The sequence below is a fragment of the Ochotona curzoniae genome, unplaced genomic scaffold (genome assembly GCF_017591425.1).
Source record: "Ochotona curzoniae isolate NIBS_2020 unplaced genomic scaffold, NIBS_Ocur_1.0 scaffold_4701, whole genome shotgun sequence".
In the NCBI taxonomy this organism is placed as follows: Eukaryota; Metazoa; Chordata; class Mammalia; order Lagomorpha; family Ochotonidae; genus Ochotona; species Ochotona curzoniae.
Window position 1 is genome coordinate 44,402,408 of NW_024467122.1, and position 21,607 is coordinate 44,424,014.

At 35.3% G+C, this 21,607-nt stretch overlaps 1 protein-coding gene across 1 annotated transcript in view; it reads right to left on the reverse strand.

Moving 5' to 3' along the window:
* AQR (aquarius intron-binding spliceosomal factor) overlaps nt 1-21,607 on the reverse strand; it is an 80,990-nt gene that overhangs the window by 19,868 nt on the left and 39,515 nt on the right. The window contains exons 17-27 of the mRNA XM_040970040.1: nt 20,848-21,026; nt 19,362-19,529; nt 18,237-18,406; nt 14,417-14,658; nt 12,450-12,596; nt 11,873-11,942; nt 10,604-10,714; nt 9,552-9,661; nt 6,491-6,626; nt 4,502-4,711; nt 3,159-3,296 (exon numbers count right to left, since the gene is read on the reverse strand). Coding sequence (XP_040825974.1) covers nt 3,159-3,296; nt 4,502-4,711; nt 6,491-6,626; nt 9,552-9,661; nt 10,604-10,714; nt 11,873-11,942; nt 12,450-12,596; nt 14,417-14,658; nt 18,237-18,406; nt 19,362-19,529; nt 20,848-21,026 — 1,681 coding nt within the window. The remainder of the gene's footprint in view (nt 1-3,158; nt 3,297-4,501; nt 4,712-6,490; nt 6,627-9,551; nt 9,662-10,603; nt 10,715-11,872; nt 11,943-12,449; nt 12,597-14,416; nt 14,659-18,236; nt 18,407-19,361; nt 19,530-20,847; nt 21,027-21,607) is intronic.

The window sequence follows — 21,607 nt, forward strand, 5'->3', positions numbered from 1 at the left end:
AATGATTGATTCATTCTGGTGGGAGTTGAGAGGAAGGAAGAGCTCAAATAGTCATATTTTTAAAGTGCATATGTGGACTCTCAGTATAAGAGACACAATATCCAAAATAAAGTGGGAGCAGCTCAAAGGAATCAGCTTAAAGAGACTACTTTCTGAAAACACAACAACTAAACCTAATACAGTTTAACCCATAAAATATATTTAAATGTTCCCTTTCTAAAAAGATTTTAAATAATAGGGCAAAGTTATTACATTACTTTAGTTGTTCTATGTATTTATTAGCTGGATCATTCATTCATTCAACCCGTACTAATCCCTACTAAAACGCTGACCTTGGCATTTGATATCCCACAGTATGAGCCAGATACTCACCTCTATAACCTTTCAAATGGTTTCTAAACTTTACAGCCACTGCTACCACAGCCTACTGGATCTTTAGTGGAATGTTACTGCTATGACATAGTTAGGGAAGTATAACAGGAAGAACACTTCAGACTTTGGATTCTTATAATATCATGTTTTAGTTTTACTGACTAGGTATGACTATATAGCATTGTCTCCTTTGCATTTTATTTTCCAGCTATGGAGATACTGCATACAAAACGCAACTGTGAAAAGCAATTAAACCACTGTAAAGGGCCCAGTCTACAAGGACTTGACACATAACTGATATGCAACAAATGATGACATTTATTAGTATCATTAGTAAGATAATGATACATTTTCTTCTACAATTTGATTAACATATTTTTAATTCAAGATACACAAATCTGATCCACTTAACTTTGTGTAGAAAGAAATTGGTATTTAATAGAAATTCAAACTAGAAAGATAAACATCTGTTAAAAAGTAGGAAAATGAACGGAGATTGCCACTCTCTCTGGAGACTGTAAAATGAAATCTAAGGGTACATGGACTGATTTAAAGAGGCATTTAGGCTTTCTCATTTCAAGAAACCAAATTCTCCCATATTCAGTAGAAGATAAAAAGTTTGGCATCTGCAGAGGATATTGAGACTTTGGTAGAGCAGGCAGAGCTAAGATAGTAGGGTTAGAAATGGGTACCACACAGAAAATGAAAATTAAGTGCAAGTCTTAATGCCTGTTCATTGAATGCACAGTAACCCAAGTACTCTGTCCACTTGACAGATCTTCAGGGGCTGGCATTGTGGCTTAGCAGGTTCAGTCACTGCTGTCAATACCAATATCCCATTATAGATGCTAGTTCCAGTTCTGCTGCTCCTCATTAATGAGCATGGGAAAGAAGTGGAAGATGACTCAAGTACTTGGGCCTCTACATCCACGGAGAGCCCTGGAAAAAACTCCTAGTTCTGGACTTGGCTCAATCTTGGCCTCTGTGGACATTTGGGGAGTAAACCAGAACCAGAGAATGGCAGGTCTTTCTCTCTATATATAACTCTGCCTTTCAAATAACTGAATTTATTCACTTAAGTAAGTAAATGCTAAAAAATGAAAACAAAACAAATCTTCATCCTGTCTTTATATCTTAAGAAATCCTACTGAAGTGTCAGAATATTAGAGGACAGAAAATTATAAAGCTTCCTGAAGAACAAGAAAATTAAATAAAAGAGACCAAGAATCAGAATGGCTTTCCGCCTCCTAACAGCCACACTGGAAGCTTAGAGGAAGGTAAACAAATTCCTCAAAACTCCTAAGGAGAATTATTTCCATTTTAGAAATCTATGCCCAGCTTGTTAATCAAATGTGATTCTTTGGACATGGAAAAGTTTTAACAGTACTGCCCTCCATGTATCCTTTCACATACTCTACAAAAGCAAAGGAATATATGAAATGCAAGAAACATTTCATGTTTTATGGTAAGCCAATGGTTAACAGAAAACTAAGGAAACAGATGAAGACAATAATTCTAGAGGGGAGACTGCCTTTTATCTACTAGGTAGCTATTAGATGTTAGATCTGTAGACCTGTTAAACTCAAGTTTGATAAACAAAATTTCAAAACTAATGATAAACAACACTTACCAGCACTCATGCTATGTTTATCATGTAAGTATAGAGACTAGTTAATGGAAACTTGATACAAGTTAATGTTTTCTAGAATGCATGTAGAAAACCACATGAAGGTATACAATCCCAATTATGATTACATTGTTTTGATTCTTTTTAAGCTGACATGATTTAATACCAAAGTAAAAATATATTTTCTGTGTCAGCTCCAAGAACAAAATATTTGGGTGAAAAATTCTCAGTAACAATATGCAATAGAGTAAGTTCACACCAGTAAGTAAGTTCACACTACCTTTTAATAAGTTATCATTATTTGTCCTACCTTGCAACTGAGGAACCTTTCTTCCAACAATTATATCACCTGCGTCTATTTGGAACCTATTTTTCAGTGAGCTCATAACATCTTAAAATCACCTGTTATTTTCATCAGCAAATGAACTGCAAACTTGGAATTCAAAAGGTTTCAAAATGCTTTGGTTTCTCTTCAGGATGCATAAATCTTTAAGACTTTTTCAAAAGTTTCAAAAAGCTGTTTTAAACAGCAGCAGAAAAAGCAGTTGCAGGAGATTTAAATGATTTGTATTTAAATCAGTTTAGGTCAGTTTCACTAGCAGAATCACAAAAATGTATAAATTCAAATTTACTGCTCAATGTGACATTCCACTTAAACTGAATCACAGACTGATATTCCTGTCTTTATTATATGATGTAGCCTTTATAACATTTCATTTGCAGTCCAAATAAGAGTGTTTCATATCCTTATATCAAAAGGTTTTTCATCTTCTAATTACAGAGATCAGATGCAAATTTAATATATGAAAAATGAAAGCATACAGATGTTTAATAGGTGAGTTAAGGTTTTTAATTCTATTAGGAGATTTTTAAAGTTGATACATACTAAAAATGAAACCTTAGCAATATGAGAATTTGGTTACACCATCATCTGATTATGCTATGTAACAGACATATTTCTTGACAAATTAATCTAGAATGAGTAGATTAAGAAAAATTTGAAAATTCACAAAACATAAAAATGGGACAGTCACGTCCACTTTTAAAACAGAGGATTTAAAGTAATTATAAGAACTTCAACAGGAAGTGAGCCATTTTCCAAGGATAATGAAAACAAAGAGCTACCAGATGAATAACTAATGAAAATATAAGTTTTTACCTTGAATCCTAACTTGACCAAGTCATGTCGCTTTAAGGCAGCATGAGTACAGGTCATAGCGATGATTTTGGCTTCTTTCACTAGAAGATACTTGGATCTGTCCAGTCCACTGCGAAGCAGTTCAGAGGCTCTGAATTCCTGTGGGAGTGGGAAGTGGTGGAACATCATTTTAGGACAACAGTTTATGCACAAAGCCATGCAATCTGTCAGTTAGACTTAATTCCTGGTAAATTAACACAAATACATCACAAACTAAGGCTAATATATCATAAATCTGCTGATTACTATTAGTTGATCACTGAGTTCAAATAATAGTTTATATTGAAGCTACAATTTGGACTGCTTTTTGCTTAGGGAAAATCAATCAAAACATAAACAAGAATATTAAGTAAAATATCAACTATCACTGTATCCATACTACTTAAGGATCCTCCAGGAAAAAAGAAACTATTTCAAGTACTCATTATCAATGGGAATTTAAGCAAGTAACTCGTTTGAAGACTGAGGAGATCAAATGGCAGCAAGACAATAATCAAGTGACTCACATACTGCCAACAGCAGGAAATCACTATAGACTAGAAAGAATAGAGGAAGTGGTGGTATTAGACCCCAGACACCGGAGTCATGAAACAAGCTGGAATCATGGTGGGCCAACCCAGCAGAAACTGCAAACACAGAAGAAATAAAAACCCACATCAGAGGAAACTAGAGAAGATACACCTGGTATCTTTTTTTATTCAATTACTTCCACATTTTTCAATACCTAAATCTAGCCAGAAGGCAGCTGACATGAGAGCTAGGAAGAAAATATGCAAGGGTAGTCCAAGCTTCAACCATGGCAGAGGGTGTCCAACACAACAGAACGGAATAGAAGAGATGAAGCACAAGTTAGTCTCAGGAGAAAAGGCCCAGGTGAGGTACTAAACCACATTTGTCAATCTTGAACATTATCCATATTACTTCAAATCTATGTTGTAAGAATTTTTGTTTCTAAAATAATTAAAACATTACAGATACAGGAGAGATACCCAATATATCCACCTCTGTATCCATTCCAAGCACCTACAATTATCACTTGAGCACAGTTTTATCTTTTTTATTTATATAATCATAAAAAATTGCTAGGATTTAAAATTTTATTATCATACTGTGTATTTATTACTCCTGCACCCACTATTCATCCACTCACTTTTCTCTACAGATCAATACTTACCAAACCTCTACCATGTGTCAGATGCTGCTCAAAGAAGTAGACACATGATCTTATCTAAAGACTATATAAAAGAAAAGAGACAAAATTTTTGCCTTTATAGGAAATTTTAAAAGAATTTCATAATTCTTACCTCAAGTTGAGTAAAGATTTTCTTAATATGCCTGAAACATCCTTCAGCAATTTCCATATCTTCTTCATAAGCTCTGCCTTTAAAAATTGGTTGAGGAGCATTTGCAAAGTATTCATGGAAAGGGAAGAAAGTAGAGACTTCCATGACATCCGGCAAAGTACTACCTTTATTTTTCACTTTGCTAATATACTCTTCCCAACGAGACATCACCTATAGGAGAAAGCACTTTAAGTTAACTTTGCCAGCTAGTTATTACGTTAACAAAAAATAAATCCGATTAAAAATAAGATCTGCTAGAGAAAGAAGAAATGCCAATTTTCAAAACAAATATAGCTATTCCTCAAACAAATCAGATTATTCTATTATTATTACCATTATTATTACAAAAGTTCTTCAGCAAAAAACATAAAGACTGGAAAGAACCTCAAGCCATCTCACAGAACTCTCATGGCACTCACATGGGATGCTGGCATCGCCTTGCACTGTTTTAACCTCTGGACCACAATGTCAGCCTCAAATAACCCTTATTTTTAAAATAGTTTTCCCTGGGCCTGGCACGGTAGCCTAGTGGCTAAAATCCTTGCTTTGCATGCACTGGAATCTCATATGGGCACTGGTTCTAATTCCAGTGGTTCCACTTTCAATTCAGCTCCCTCCTTGCGGCCTGGGAAAGCAGTTGAGGACAGCCCAAAGTCTTAGCACCCTATACCCGTGTGGGAGACCCAGAAGAGGCTCCAGGCTTCTAACTTCGTATCAGCTCAGCTCCAGCTATTATGACCAGCTGGGGAGTGAACCAGCAGATGGAAAATCTTTCTTTTTGTAAATGTGACTTTCGAATAAAAATAATTAAATCTTTTTTAAAAATCCACCAAGGGCCCGGCGCGGTGGCGCAAGTGGTTAAGTCCTCGCCTTGCACGCCCGGGATCCCATATGGGCGCCGGTTCTAATCCCGGCAGCCCCGCTTCCCTTCCAGCTCCCTGCCTGTGGCCTGGGAAAGCAGTTGAGGACGGCCCAAAGCTTTGGGACCCTGCACCCGCGTGGGAGACCCGGAAGAGGCTCCTGGCTTCGGATCGGCATAGTATCGGCCCGTTGCGGCTCACTTGGGGAGTGAATCATCGGATGGAAGATCTTCCTCTCTGTCTCTCCTCTCTGTATATCCGCCTTTCCAATAAAAAATAATAAAAATAAATCTTTAAAAATCCACCAAAAAGCTGCTTATTTTGAATGCAACTTGTTTTGCATCTACTTATAATGAACATGCCTATTCTTTCATACAAATTTAATAGTCTCAATGTATAACTTATATCTAAAGCACACAAATAACATTACTACAAAGAGAACAAATAAAATTACACAAAAAAAATCTTATTTTGTCATGCAATAACGTAGTTAAAATGATTATTAATCCAACTGTTAAAAGTTTTTTTGTATTTACTTATTTTCCTTTCCATTTCTCATTGACTTCCATACTCAAAAAGTTAATCTTATCAAATGCAAAAGTGTATCTTTAAAATGAATTCAAAAGAATTTTTAACTTAAAGTCCCATTTGTAATTAGTTTCAAGACATAGTTTATTTCTGATTTGAAAGAACGCGCTTTCCTTCATTAGCTGATTAACATAATTACTTGTAGAACTGCACTTAGATACCAGTTGATAGCTAAAATATTTAATTATATTTCTACATGTAGCACTAAAAAAAGGACTGCAGATCTTGTCAACAGCAAAAACTAAAGAAATATTTAAACAGTGGCAACAGTGGCCTCTTACTGAATGAGTCATCAAGCAAAATTATTTAGCAAAGAAAACAAAGCCTAATGGAAACCACAAATACATAACATCCATAAATATAGCTTCAGCAGTATCATATATTTAATCTATTCAACAAACAAATAAGCTTCCAAGAAAAACTCTTGGGAACCCATCCAGTTTCCAACACAGGCCTGTATTACAGACGGTGAGTTATGACTTTAAAACGCATACTATCTTACTTGATATAAGAAGAAATAGCCCGCAGTCTCACAGGTATATGAGGCATCTCCTGGAACGCCTAAACTCTTTTGCAATCGCTTAACTTCTTCTAACAGTTCTATTCTTCGAGCCAGGACATAATTAACTCTTCCATACCTATGAATTTCAATAAGGGAAGAAGACAAAACTGTAACAAAGACCCTTTGAAGTAAACTGTCGGGAAACCTCAAAAAAAAAAATCACAACAAAGAAAGTGTAAGTGGCCAAAAAAAACAAACGAAAATCAAGATAATTTATATTTAACAATAGACATGATATATCTTGGGCTATTTTACATCAAAGCTAATTAAAGTGCACCCTATAGAAAGTGCTGCTAGGAGCAGGCGCCTTGGTTCAGCTGGCTAACATTCCACCTCCAAGCACCAGGATCCTGTGAGTGTTAGCCCATGTCCTGGCTGATCTGGTTCCCACCCAGTTTCTTGCTTGTGGCCTGGGAAAGCAGTGGAGGATGGTCTAAAGCCTTGGGACCCTGCACCCACATGGGAGACAGAGAAGAACCCTCTGGCTCCAAGCTTTGCTTAGCTCAACATCTCTCTTTTCTTCTCTCTTTTTAGCCTCATAACAAGACAGTCATGGGAATGAATGAATGAATGAACCAATTATATGGTAATTTTGGTTGGTTCATCTCACCAAAGTCAAGAACATACAGATTGGCGGTTCCATATTCTTAAAAAAAAAAAAGCATAAAAGGTTTTGACCATCTTTTTTTATGTGTAAATTTAAGCTTTTAGATTGGTACCCAAATACAGCAATTTAATAAGTATTTGCTAAAGGACAAAGAACACTGTAGTACCTTTTCCAAAGAGACTCTTAGAAAGCAGTATAACTAAGAATTAGATTCCAAAGTTTATACATACTCTTCCTACAAGTTACAAAATGTCCCATACCACTCTCAAGTTTTATATCAAGAATAAAATAATTTCAATCACTGCTGCTCACATGTTTAAAGATTTGACAAGAGATCATGTTTCTCATTACTATATATAGTTCAGAGAATGATCAAGAGTTAAAAATAGGTATGACATGGGTCTATGTGGATAAAGACTTTTTCAACTTAGATACAAACATTCTTGAAGGTAATTTTGTTCTATACTCAAGCTATTTTTGCATGACATTGCCAATAAGCCGAACATAGAAAAATACTAACAAAACATTGTGTTGGGGTGGTAAAACTATGGATGATCACTTCCTCTCAAGTACTCCACTAGATTTTAAATTTCCCTTTTTAGAGAAAATGGTATTTTTTAATGAAATAATAACTAGTATTTTTCCTTTTAATTATGACACAGAACATGTCTTATCAAATAAGCATGCTACTACTATCAAAATGCAGGACTAGGTTTGTGTATGACAAGGCAAAAAATTATTTTTTAAATTATTTGTTTAAAAGGTAGAGTTATATAGAGAGAGCTGGATCTTCCATTAGCTAGGTCACTCTCCAAACGGCTACAACGGCTGGTGGGGAGCAGGACCAGATCAAAGCCAAGAGCCAGGAACTATCACATGGTCGGTGGGGGCCCACTGATTTAAGCCACCTTTTGCTGCTTTCCCAAGTATATCAGCAGGGACTGGATCATAAGTGGAGTATCCAGGACTTGAACAAGTGCTTCATGGGATGCTGGTGTCACAGCTGATAGCTTAACTCAATATGCCACGAGCCCTGCTTTCCTCCAAAAATTTTTTACTCCATATTTTGGTAGCACTTAAAACAATTTCAAAAATTCTTCTTTTGACTATTCCATTTTTATACATACACACATATATTTATATACATATATAAAAGATATATTTAGTTATTTGAAAGGCAGAGTACACACAGCGATGGAGAGACCGAGATCTTCCATCCATTGGTTCACTCTCCAAATGGACACAGTAACTTGAGCTGGGTCTGTCTGAAGCCAGGAGCTGGAGCTTCTTCCAGACTCCCACCTGGGTGCAGGTTCCCAAGCTCTTGGGCTATCACCTTCTACCTTTCTAGGAATATTAGTAGGGAGCTGGTTCAGAGGCAGAGCGTCTGGAACTCTACCTGGTGCTCATGTGGGATGCTAGTGCCCAGGCAATGAATGGCTTTACTACCATACCACAGTGCCAGCCTATCTCCTGTATTCTTTAAAAAAAAAAAAAAACCAAAACTGTAAATGGTACTGCAATATAATGGCATATTAGCTATATATATAGGTAATCCATTACCACCTTTATGTCCACTGAATTCTGAACAACTAGATTTTAGATTTCAATCAATTTTCGTAAGTTAGGTACAACAATGGAAAAATTCAGAGATGCACAATTGGCTACTTCAAAATCAAGAATGTACTCAAAATAACCTATGGTGTGTTATTCCTTGCAATCTTTGCAATCTAACAGTGTTTTTGAAACCTAAGCATTTGGTGAATTTTGGAATACAGAAAATTGCCGTAGATAGTTATCACTTTTAAGTGTCTATGATCAACTTAGTCAAAGGTTTTGTCAGTATATAATGGTTGAATTAAATATTTTCAGCTGTTAACTCTGCTTATCTGAAACTAGACTTTAAAAATGATTTAAAATAAATGACACTTTTTAAAGCAAACTTGCAGGAATAAATTTAACATATTAACAGCCAAAAAAATGTGATTTGCGAACTTGGTTGATTTACAATCAGATATATTAAACGTAAAGGCAAACTAAATTGGCAGTATTTGAAAGTATAACCACAAAAACTGTTAATTTGCATGTCACTAAATTAACCCTTTAATTGGTATCCAATAAGTACAAGTTAAATGTTTAGATGAAATGCAGAAAGGGAATCACATTACATTATAAATTTTTGAATATAGCCACACTAAAAGTATCTCAGTAAATGAAAAAAATGACAACGTGCAACTTTAAAATGACATAAATACACAGAATTCAACCTGACAGAGACCAACAGCTGACCATAGTACAGCTTATAGTCTTAGTAGGTTACACTAGAATGCATTCAAGATTGAGTTTAATTATTAGTTAAAAATTCTGTTGCAAGAGTCACTCACATTTGCTTACCTGCTGAAATCTTTCTCTGTCTCCAGTTCTTCTTCTCCATGACCAAGACGCAGTAAGTGACGTTCATCAATGTCTAAAGCCATGATTTTCTCAAACAACTGGTTCAAAGCCTGGCGCAGAAGGCAAAAATGATGGTGAATTTGGAAGACTTAAATAACTTTCTAAAACAACTATCTACTCATTAAGCCTCTGTTTCTAATTTATGAAAAGGCATCGACATGGATGTTATTTCCTCCAGGTTATAAGATCCCTAAAATAATTAAATTAACAACCAAATCAAGCAGCATTCCACTCAACATTTTCATAAATTACAGAGAACTGCAAATTTTTGAATTGCAGAACAGTGAGACAGGAGTAACAGTACAGGCAAAACACACTGGGAGGACGAGAGAGCAGAAAAGTAGAACGTATCGATACAATTCTAGGCTGTAAGTGCATTTTCTAGAAGCATGGTACTCCTCCATCACAACAGCTCATGTAACTTGTTCTTTCTCATTCCTGACAGCTTCAGAATGCCTAATGCAACACAGTTGTCCCATATGCTACAGCTGCTTACCTGCATGTTTCACAGAAATCTTTAATTCAGTCCAATATTAATACAATCTACATCTTAATCTTTTAGGAATATTTCTTTCACTAAATGAGAAACAAGTCCACTAGAACAGTTTACTGCTTCTGATTTCAAGTCAAAGCTCTAGCTTAGCAGGGAACAAAAAGGGAGTATGAGGCAAAATGAATCTGGTAATTTAATTTAGTCCAAATATCTGATGACATATCTGCATATGCTTATTAGCTTTTGCACATTTTGACCCCCTCTAATAAAACTAAAAGATCGCTTTTACATATCATTCAATGTAATCTGATCATAATCAGAGATAATCTAAGCATAACGCTCTAACAACTACTATACTAACCAGCAAACCTGATCCTCTGTGGTGCCAACAAAGCAGGTTTCCATACAGAGTCCTCTTCTCCATTGTGCTTTCATTTTTCTTCTCTATCTTCCTTTTCTCCTACCCGCAACCTCACGCTTCACACACAAAGTCACTTACCTGATTAGAATGGGTAACAATTAGAGTCCTCTGCTCTGGGAAGTTATGGTAAATGTTGGAGATGATCTGGACTGCCACATCTGTTTTTCCTGTACCAGGTGGCCCCACAACCTAAAATGATGAATGTATAATAAACTAGTAAGTTATCACAATGTTAGAAAATGGGAATTCTAGAACCTAAAGATAAATTAACAAGTATGAAAATTCACTGAAGGGCTTAATAACATAAAGGATAGAAAGAGTGAGAAAACTGGAAGACAGATCCATGGAAAGCACCTAACTTGGACAACAGGAAAAAAAAAATAAAACAGATTCTTCATCATTCTAGGTGACAAAACTAAAACAGTCTTAAGGTGTGTATAGTACAGAAGAAAATATTTAAAGAAATAATGACTGGAAATTTTAAAAAATGGGCCAACGATAAGCCATATATAAGAAATTCATTTCAAATACAGTAATAAGTAGGTTACAAGTAAATGACAGAAGAAGTATTGCACAAACACCACTGAAAGCAAAGGTGTAGTGGCTATATTAACATAAGACAAAGTATATTTCATAGTAAGGAAATCGACAGTGATAAAAAGATATACATAATAAAGGATGCTACACTCTATGTAGTAAATCTGAAACCATATGGAGTCATCCAAAAAGCTTTAAAATACATTAAATAAAAATAAACAGAAGTGGAAAAAAAACTAGGCAACTGGACATTTTTGGTAGGAGACTTCAATGTTCCTGTCAGTTATCAATAAAGACTGTACATGCAAAGTCAGCAAGGGCAGAGAGAACTGAACAATGCAACCTAACGTATCTAACTGGCCAGCAATTATACACTCCTGTAAAAACATGCGGAATATTATCTGAGATAAATCATATCCTGAGCCATAAATACATAAACCTTAAAGAGATTTAAAAACAAAACATAATGTCAGACCAGAAATCAGTAGTAAAAGATTACATGAAAACTTCAAAAATAATTGGAAATTAAAACAGCTATCAACATACTTTCTTATAAAAGGCTACACAATTTCTGTTTTAAGTACCTTAACTCTGTTGTAGCAAAGAAGTGGCCAGAGGTGATATAAAAACATGGTCCTATTTCAATAAAACTTTACTTAGAAACACCAGCATGAGCAGCCAAGATACACATATGCGTAACACTCTAGAACTACTTAAAAACACTTAAATTCAGCTGGGTTTCTGTACTTTAAACACAAATTGATGTTTACTTCTAGTCTTAACTGAGGAGGATGTAACCGTAGCTCTTACCATAGTCAGCCCAGGCTGCATTCCTGCACGGATGGCCTCTATCTGCGTGTGAGTGAACTGAATTGTGTTGCTGAAAATGAACGAACAAATGAGAAGTAGATTAGAAATATAGATAATTAATTTAATTGCAAATTTGGTCTACACCCCTCTTTTTTATTTGTCCCTGCTCTCCCAATCAGTGCTTAATGACTCCCTCCATCTCTACTTCTTATATGGACAACTGAAATGGAAGAAATCTATGGATAAACTATTGACTTACCAATACATTTAGTCCATCTCAAAATTCATTCATGGCATCAACAATTAGGTCCAATTTAATAACATGAAGGCTAGTTACCAACACACAAGTCAAAAGATACTTCTAAATGTATCACTGATAAGAGCCCTGTGCTCAAATTAGACAGTCCTCTAGCATTTATTTACCATAGTATGAATATGGAACGGTCCAAAATGTCTACGTTGTTCAGATGAGGGAAAAAGTTCAGAAACAGTAGTTGCCTCGAGTTTTAACAGATTTGGAAAACTAATAAAACATTATTAAACCCATCTGAAACAGTTAACTAGGTAGTAAACTTACCGTTTAGGTTGGTTATAAGGATAAGGACCCCTGTTAGGAATAACATGGGGCTCAACAATTAAGGTTTTTGCTTCTTCACTGTCTTCATCTTCCCCATCTGCATCTTTCCTTTTCTTCCCTTTTCCGCTTCTTACTGGGAAGGTTATTCTAAAAGAAGAACACTTGTGTTCAATTTCATAATTAATAAGAGACTTAGTAAGCACTTACCTTTTGCTTACTAAGAGAATTAGTAAACACCTTTTGCATGAGATGGCATGGAAGATAATCAAAATTAATTTAAAAAAAAAAATTCAGACCTATAGATACTCACTACCAATATCTATGCTCTGAAGCACTTAAAATGGCTGTTATGGGCGACTCTAAATATTATGTATATGCACTCTGAAGTGCTTGTCGTCCTTTGTTAAACTGGAGAGGACTCCAGGGACAGGTACCATCTAAGACGAATCTTGAAGAATTCAGACATTCAAAATTGGTAAAGGAAGATACTTCTAGTACCAACAACTTATCTTTGTTGACTTGTAGGGCACAATAAAGACAAGTAAGACTAGACAGAGACTGGCACTCTGGATGAACTCTCTTTTAAAGCAGAGTTTCTCAGCTTGGGGTTAGGAAGTGTCTTTCCACAGACACCTGAGAGATGTAAACAAATCTAAAATTCTAATAAAACATTAATTTTCCATGTATACTTTTGTACATTTTTTTCACATTTATACAGTTTTCACATTCTGAAAGAATAGCTAGCACCAAAAAAAAGCTATGAATCAAAGAGGCTAAGAGGCCAGCCCTTATTTGGTAAGCAACAGACACAATCAGCTTTTTGGCTAGGGAGTGAATGGCCCTTGAAGTCTGACCTATGATAGTTAAGAGGTGAGGAAAGTATAAAAATCACTGCCATCATAAAGACTACAGATCGACCAGAGAGGTAACAATCAAGGACACATTGAAACCATCCTTAAGGCAGAATCTACAACATACACGTTTTTATGTAAGTCATAAGAAGTTGTAACAGTAAAAAAAGATCAATAAACAGTTTAGAGATTTCAAGTATCGGAAGACTAACTTTGCCATTATGATGATTAGGAAGTATGAAAGAAAACTAGGTTTGGCAGTTACAGGAATTTTTTTACTGCGTGTGCTTATTTATATTTAAGTCAACTGACAGCTCTGTATTCTAATTTTCAGCTAAAAAAAATAAGAGTTAAGTCATCACACATAAATATACTGACCTAATCTAAATGGGGGAATTCAAGTAACAGCCATAAACTGCTTCACATATTGTTCTTAACTTCTACTCAAGTTTACAAATCAAATCTTAATCAACATTAAGTGTAACTAAATCCACATGTCTTACATGCCTAATTTGAAAAATCTGAAACCTAAAATGCTCCAAAATTTGTAACATTTTAAGCACCATGGCAATCAAACATTTTGGATTTATGCATATTTCTGGATTAGGGATACTCAATCAGTAATACGTATATAAATATTCCAAAAATCCAGAAAACTCTAAAATCTGGATACTTCTGGTCCCAAAAATTTTGGATAAGAAGTACTGAAACTGTATTTAAAATTTGTGAGAGAGCAAGGTTAAAAAAAAATTACAAAATAATTTTTCCCTAAAAGTCCAAAGGAAATTCATCATCACACAGCTGTAGGTATACCATGCTAGAATACACATAAAATGTGAAGATATTTCTTCAAATGCTATAAATATGTAATTCTCTTCCAACAAAAAAATATTTACTGATCCCCTGGTAAGACCTAAGATTATTTTTATTCTTAAAATAGCTTTTACACTCACAATTCCAAACATATTCAACTATAATAAGCTTATCCTAGTGATTAAATGGTAAAGGAAGAGACTGCCAAAACCAAATCTTGATGTAATACTCAGAACTCACTTTAACTAACATTCCTGTTGGCCTAAATTGATGGACCATAGGATGCTTCAAAGGGTTATATACCTGAAAGGGGGTATCTGTAGAGCTGGGTCATCCACAGTCACTTTCACATTATGGCCAGGAAAGCTTGCTTTTAAGTGCTCAATAGACAGAAATGTATCATTGAAATCGAGGGTGGCAATCTGATTGGGCATTTTTGAATAATGTGCACTACTTGGGTCCCCATAACCCAAAATGATATCATGAAGCCAGTCGGGTACCACACAATCAGTATTCATCAGGTTCCGAATAGTTTCCAGCACCGCCTATGAGTAAAAGAACAGAAAAAGATTGTTTCAGTAAGACATTTCAAACATTTGCACTCTGCTGGAATGCAGAGCTGGCTGCCTAATCCAGAATTCCTGAGCGTTTCAGGGCAAGAGGCTATTTTCTGCTGACAGGTGCTTGGCTGGCCTGAATCAACGGCTATATTTTCAGCTGATAGCATACACTGAATTAAACAGAACACCAAACTTAGCAAGGACAGTTTATCCATCAAGAGTTCACTTAGACAGAATGACACAAATGAGTCCACCATTTGACTCCTATTGAGTAGGATGAAATTCAGACCCAGGCTGACCTAACTGTAAGAGGAAATTATGGAACAAACCCTTAACAAAAATGCTCCATCTTAAAAATTCCTGGAGTTCTGCCCTCTTCATATTCCAGTTTTTCAACACTAACATCACATAGTATCAGAACCATATTAAAGTATGCCTTAACTATGAAGCATGTCACTATTCAGAAATACCAAAATTAGTACTGTGAAAAATAATAACCAAAAAAGCAAAGTGAACAGAATGAAGGAAATATCAAAAGAAATTTTAGAACAAATGAGAGCTACAAAAAAAAGTCATTGTAACAGTTAGCAAACAAATGTTAAAATCAAGTTTAAGTCATCATCTTTTCAAAAATCATTTGAACAAAAGATCTACCTTCATTAACTAATTGGAAATTAGAAAGCCCGGCTATTGATTTCAAACAATAAAGTAACCAAATCAACCACTCTTGTTACAAATGTTATACAATCAAACATTTAAAAATAATAAGATATTGAATGTTAGCTATAGTTCTCTGGCTTCTGTTCTTATATTTATCTCTATCTGAAATTTCTTTATTCAGGTGCCTGGTTACTTGTATATCATCCATTTAATCTTCACTAACATATAATTTCTAGAAAAGTAGGAAGCTTTTCTGGTGCCAACAACAATAAAAGATGGAAGTTAAACAAAAAAAATTACAAAAAATAACAGGAACACAGTTTATGGTAGTTGAGAAAGAAGCAGGGAGGGCCATTAATATTAGCAAACATTTCATGAAGTAAATGGCATTTTAGTTGACTCATGTAAAGAATTCTGAAGGAGCTTTGATCTATTTCATCATCAATGAAAAGTCAAAGAAAAGCTTTAAAAAGCTAAACTAAAAGACAGTATCATGGGCCCAGCTCAGTAGCCTTGCAGCTAAAATCCTCGCCTTGCATGTGCCAGGATCCCATTTGGGCACCAGTTTATATTCCAGCTGCTCCATTTTCCATCCAGCTCTCTGCTTGTGGCCTAGGAAAGCAGTAGAGGATGGCCTAAGCCCTTGGGACCTTATACCTGTGTGGGACAACTAGAAGAAGCTCCTGGCCTTGAATCAGCTCAGCTCTGGCCATTTGCGGCTATTTGGGGAGTGAACCACTGGATGGAAGATCTATTATTTCCTTCTCTCTGCATATCTGCCTTTCCAATAAAAATAAATAAATAAATATTTTAAAAATCAGCATTGTACAATGGTAGGAACTCATGTAATGCAGGCTCATGGTTGTAAGGAGACAGTGAAGAGAGGGAGACAACTGTCAAGCAATAAGTAAATGGGCGAAACCCACAATTTGCAAAACAGAGAAGGAAATGCATGGGAAGCCAGTCTTGCCTATTAGGAAGCACCAATGATACATTCAGTGCATTCCTCCTCTTATTCAACCAGAATCTGAATGCTTTTTCTGAGCCCCTTTTGACACTTTTATCTACACCCGTTACAGCTTTGGGCACCTTGTAACCTTTTATGGCAGAGTTTCTGGTTTACATTTCTAACTTCCTCATAGCATTACAAGCTTCCCAAAGGTACAAGCTATGTCTTACTAAACTCCATATAACTTAGCACAACATCAGATGCACCATAGGCACTAAAGAAAATGTTCAAATAAATTGATTGAGAAAAAGTTGTTACTGAAGTGACTGAGATTCATTTATTGATAACTGACCAAATGTGAAACCATATTAGATATATTAGATACTTGGAAGCTCTTAACATTTCTCCATCCTTCATTCACTCCGTAAGTATTTATTATGCACACATGATGTATCAGGTGTAGTTTTAAGTGCTAGGCCTACCCTGCCAGATAATGATTGCCCTCAAAGGCTTTCATTCCAATACGGAAATCAGAAAAATATAATTGTCAGGGCCTTGAGGGAAAAATATAAGGCTAATAAAACAGAGAACGATGAGAAAGCTAGAAACTACTCTAAGAAATGTTGCCAGAAAAGGCTTCTTTTAAGTGGTGACATTTAAGCAGAGTTGGCCACATCAAATGAAGGAACAAACCATGTACATACTGGGGAAAATTATCCAGGTAGACAGTATACATTATATAAAGTCTTCTTTATTATTGTTAGAACAGCAAAAAGGTCACTGTTGCTATCCTGGAGTGAATAATGTTACAAAATGATGTTGGAGAGATAGTGAGGACAAATTATGATAGTCTTTTCAACACGGCCTATGGAGCACAACCAGGACCTGAACCCCAGCAGTTTGAAATGAGATGTAGCATTACAAGGGCCATCTTAAGTGTCGCACCAAATGTCTGCCTGAGAATTATCTGATGTGATAGGAACAGATATGAAGGTATAATTTATATTTTCAAAGGACAGTGAGCTGCCACATGGACATCAATATAAGCAGAAGAACAGGCACAAGTGAGGCAGGGATGTGATCTGATGGTATACAACATGGCATCACTGCCTGAGATCAGCAGGTCATTGATGGGTTGGATGTGCAGTGTCAAATAAAGAGAAATCAAAAGTTCTTCTGTGGTTTTGTCTCCAATGACTAGATTGAGATGGAAAATCAAAAGTTCTTCTCTATTTTTGTCTCTGATGACTAGATTGAGATGGAAAGCAACTTCAAGAGGTTTTCTTCTTTTAATCACAAATATGGAAAAAACAAGGTAAAGTTATAGAAATATATAAGAAGCACTATAAAGAAAAGAAAAAAAAGGCAATCTTTCTGAAAAACTAGATGTTATCAGATGCTATGATTGGTCAAATTTTCTAGTACAGTTTCAGACAGCAAGTTTTAAAATTTTTCCTTTAGTAAAACTCTTCTCCCAACAAAATTATAAAATTATAGTACCCAAACCTCCTATTCCCCCCCCACTAATGAGAGATCTACAAAGATATTATATCATAGAATCATTCAAAGCCTCAAAGTGTCACATATGCATGCCTAAAGATCTAGAAGTATACCGACTTGACACATTGAAAAGCCCCAGGAAATAACAAAGCCAGTTGTTCTCTTTCCCTTACAACGGGCATAAGCAAAGCACCTAACATATAAAAACAAGAGGAAGAAAGCTGACCTTTAAATTAACACTTAGGTTTGTTTATATGTTTGGTTCTTAAACTCTTTAAAGGGACAAAAAAGATTTGGCATATCAATTTCCAAATATTTAATTTTTACATATTAAGAATGAAAAAGGGTTTAAAACAAATATTTTTATTAATCAATATCCACGTACTTAGGTATTAAAAATTATAAATTATGTTTTCAGACTTCTATGAGAAAGTATAAAGAGTCCCTAGATTACCTTAAAGTTATTCTCCTTTGGTTTTCTCCTCATTATTATATTGAAAGTGTCATACACATCTTCTGCTCCATTTTGTATAGTGTTGGTCATATCTTGTTGATACTGGTTTGGATCCAAAAACACTCTAAATGTCCTCGACTCTCCTCGAAGATTGGGTCTAGGTTCGGGTCCTAAACATTTTGAAAAATATTTGTGTTAGAAATAAACTGACAAAAGATTTGTGTAAGAAATAAACTGACCATTCCCCTTTATCAGAATGTCCTCTCCTTACATATTTAAAGTTCAACGAAGCTAAAAAATATTTCTTCTTTTACTAAATTCTAGGAATTACTTATACCTAGTCATGCTTACAATATAATACCATGTGCTACCATTATTTGCATGTACTCTCAACTAAAACAAGAGCTCCTGGAAGTCAAACAATTTGACTGTGTCAGTCATCAACGCTCCTACTGCCTTATGTAAAGTACAGTAATCTTTTTAAATTAAATAAGTGTATGTATTGTAGAATTTAATACATAATTTTGATTCCTTGGCAGAGGTTACTTTTTCTAATTGCCTCCATTCCATATCTACTATCATCAGCATACATACAAAGAAACATGGGTGACTAAACAGGAAATGAGACAAGCCCAGACACAGCCTGTCATTCCCCACCTGCCCTGTCATATGACTATCCAAATAGCACCATATATTTCCAAGCATAGAATTGTACTGATTTCAATCAGCAACCATTGTCATATTGAATCAAAGCATTAAAATTCAAAGAAAGAAAAATTACAGAAACAAATCATTGAATACAAAAAGTGTAAGCAATCATAAGAGGTGTTGATCAAGTTTTCTTTTTTAATATTATAAAGTATTTTAAGGGGACAATTTTGAATAAAGATTGGTTTCAAAAGACCCTGTCCTTTCAAATATCTAACAAAGAAGTTTAGAAATCATGTTACCTATTTTTCAAACTAGGAGGTAATAACTTAGGGGTAATTCATGTACAATCCTTTTGTTTTATTTAGTATATACAATAGCTAAACTGTCCACCTAAGAAGTAAAAAGGGAAAAAAGGCAAAGAAATGTACCACTCTTTAAGCATGCATTTTCCCCCCATTATATGGAACACCATACCGTCTTCAATGACACGCCCCTTATCATCCAGCATGCCCTGGATTTCACAGCCTCTGACATACACCAGGCCAACCTGCTCAATAAATGGCCTCCTTCGGTCAAACTTAGTACCATAGGGTTTTGTGGGCCGCACAGTAATTAAGAAACACACATCATGTTTACGAAGCCCTGGTGAAATATAGACATTTTTGCATTAGAATTTCATTTCTTTCAGACATATGTTGACAAATTATCAACCTGTTATTTTGGAACAGAGATATTATACATATTCAAAATATCAGGAGTGATCAAGATTTATAATTGCATTCTTACACAACTATAGGATTTCCTATAATACCCAATGTTTGAATGTTATAATTAAAATGAAATCCTTTTTATATTAAAATTAGAAAATTTTATGTCATGAACTCAATTCTGAGTAAGCCCTGCAATTCATGCTATAGCTCCAAATGGGATGTCTGCCATTATTCTTATTTTTAACATTCTTAATAAGTAATCAAAAATATGGTTAAGATACAATTTGTCTGTATATTTAGTAGGTTTCTCATATCAGTTTTGGCTTCCATCAGTGTAATCCTAAATATAGTCTAAACTGTATTTCACTAGAATTGGTCTACTTGAGAATAATTCATTGAGGCAGAAAAGTATTATTCACAGATATCATCTTGAGAAGGATAGTTGAGAATGTAGCTTCAGATGGCAAATAGTGCAAACTTTCTGAAGTAAACATTAAGAAACAGCAGACTCCTTTCAAAGTCCGCATCAACACATCCTTAGTGCAACTAACAGACTCCACGGCTGCCAAGCCCCAAGTACGGTAGACACTGGCAGGCAAGGGACATAAAATTACACCTCACCGCACGTCATGTTGCACCACTTAACCAGGTCATCAGTTACTACCTGGTATAAGTGTAAATTAACAGGTTTTTTTGTTTTGTTTTGTTTTTTACTTCTAAGCGCAGCAACATATCACTAGATGTCCTTGAGTATCTCTGATTTCACCAATTCTTCTTCTCCCTCACTCCCATCACAAAAATAAACTATTTCCTTTGAATTGTTTCCTTGCATTCCAATAAATATGCTTTTCAGTCTTTATTTCCAGTTTTCCTGACTTACCCTATTTATATGTGCAAATTATGTATAGATTCTTTTATGAACACTCATGTTTCCATTCTTTTTACATTGAGCCTACAAGTCTGTAATTATCTTACAAAGTTTAAGGTGCTCTCATTTCAGCATTGCAAATTGCAATTTTCAAAACCTTCTGAAAGACTGTTTTTAACAAGATAGTAAGATTTAAATATTCCTGCATGATCCTTGAGCTTTACTATTAAAAATCAGAAAGCCAGCTGCTACTCTATAAATCAAACTTCAAAGACAACCATCTAACAGAAGCTTACATTCCATAATTCAGCTTAACACTCGAAGTGAATATTCAAACCTGAAAATACAAAAGGCAAGTATACCTTCTAAAATACTAAATTACCTTCCCATTCATCTTTGATGTGATCTCTAACATTCAGATTGATGGTAACATCTGCACGAACTCGAGTGGGCCAGTTTTCACCTATGTTGGGTTTAGCAACCTCAACTACGGTGAAAGCCACAATGGGCTGGGCCATCCGTGCCCAGCCACCAAACACGACACCACCGTACTCAGACTGCCTAGAAAACAAAGAAATGGATAATTACTCTGACAAAAAAAATAGCTTTAGTCCAACTTTCACACAAATAAAACTAGTAAGCATGCATGTTTAGCTAGTATTCACTTCCTAACATGAATAGCCCTTATTTCTGAACTTTGAAAAAAAATTCCAAACCCCAGTATATAGGGAGTAAAAGGACATCCCCCTCTCCTTGGTAATGCTACGGGAATAACAGTATCCTAGAGCTGAGCCGTTTTAGTGAAGAAAAAACTCCTTCAGCACACTTTTCCACTTCACTGATGTACAAATGATGGGAATTACAAAAGTGCAAGAAGTACAGCATGAATTTCACAGATATATACATGGTGAAATTCTTACCAAATCAAGCTAACAAACATGTTCACACATTTAATCACTTTTTTTGTATGCTAATAAAAACGGATCTACTCATTTGGCAAATTTCAAACATACAGCATTAGCATACAAAATAACATATAAAACAAATTACAGCCTTTACATACTGAATATCATGCGTCTAGAACTTCTGCACAGATTTGTGCCCTCTGACACATTTGCCTGCTTCCCCCCAAGCTAAGCCCC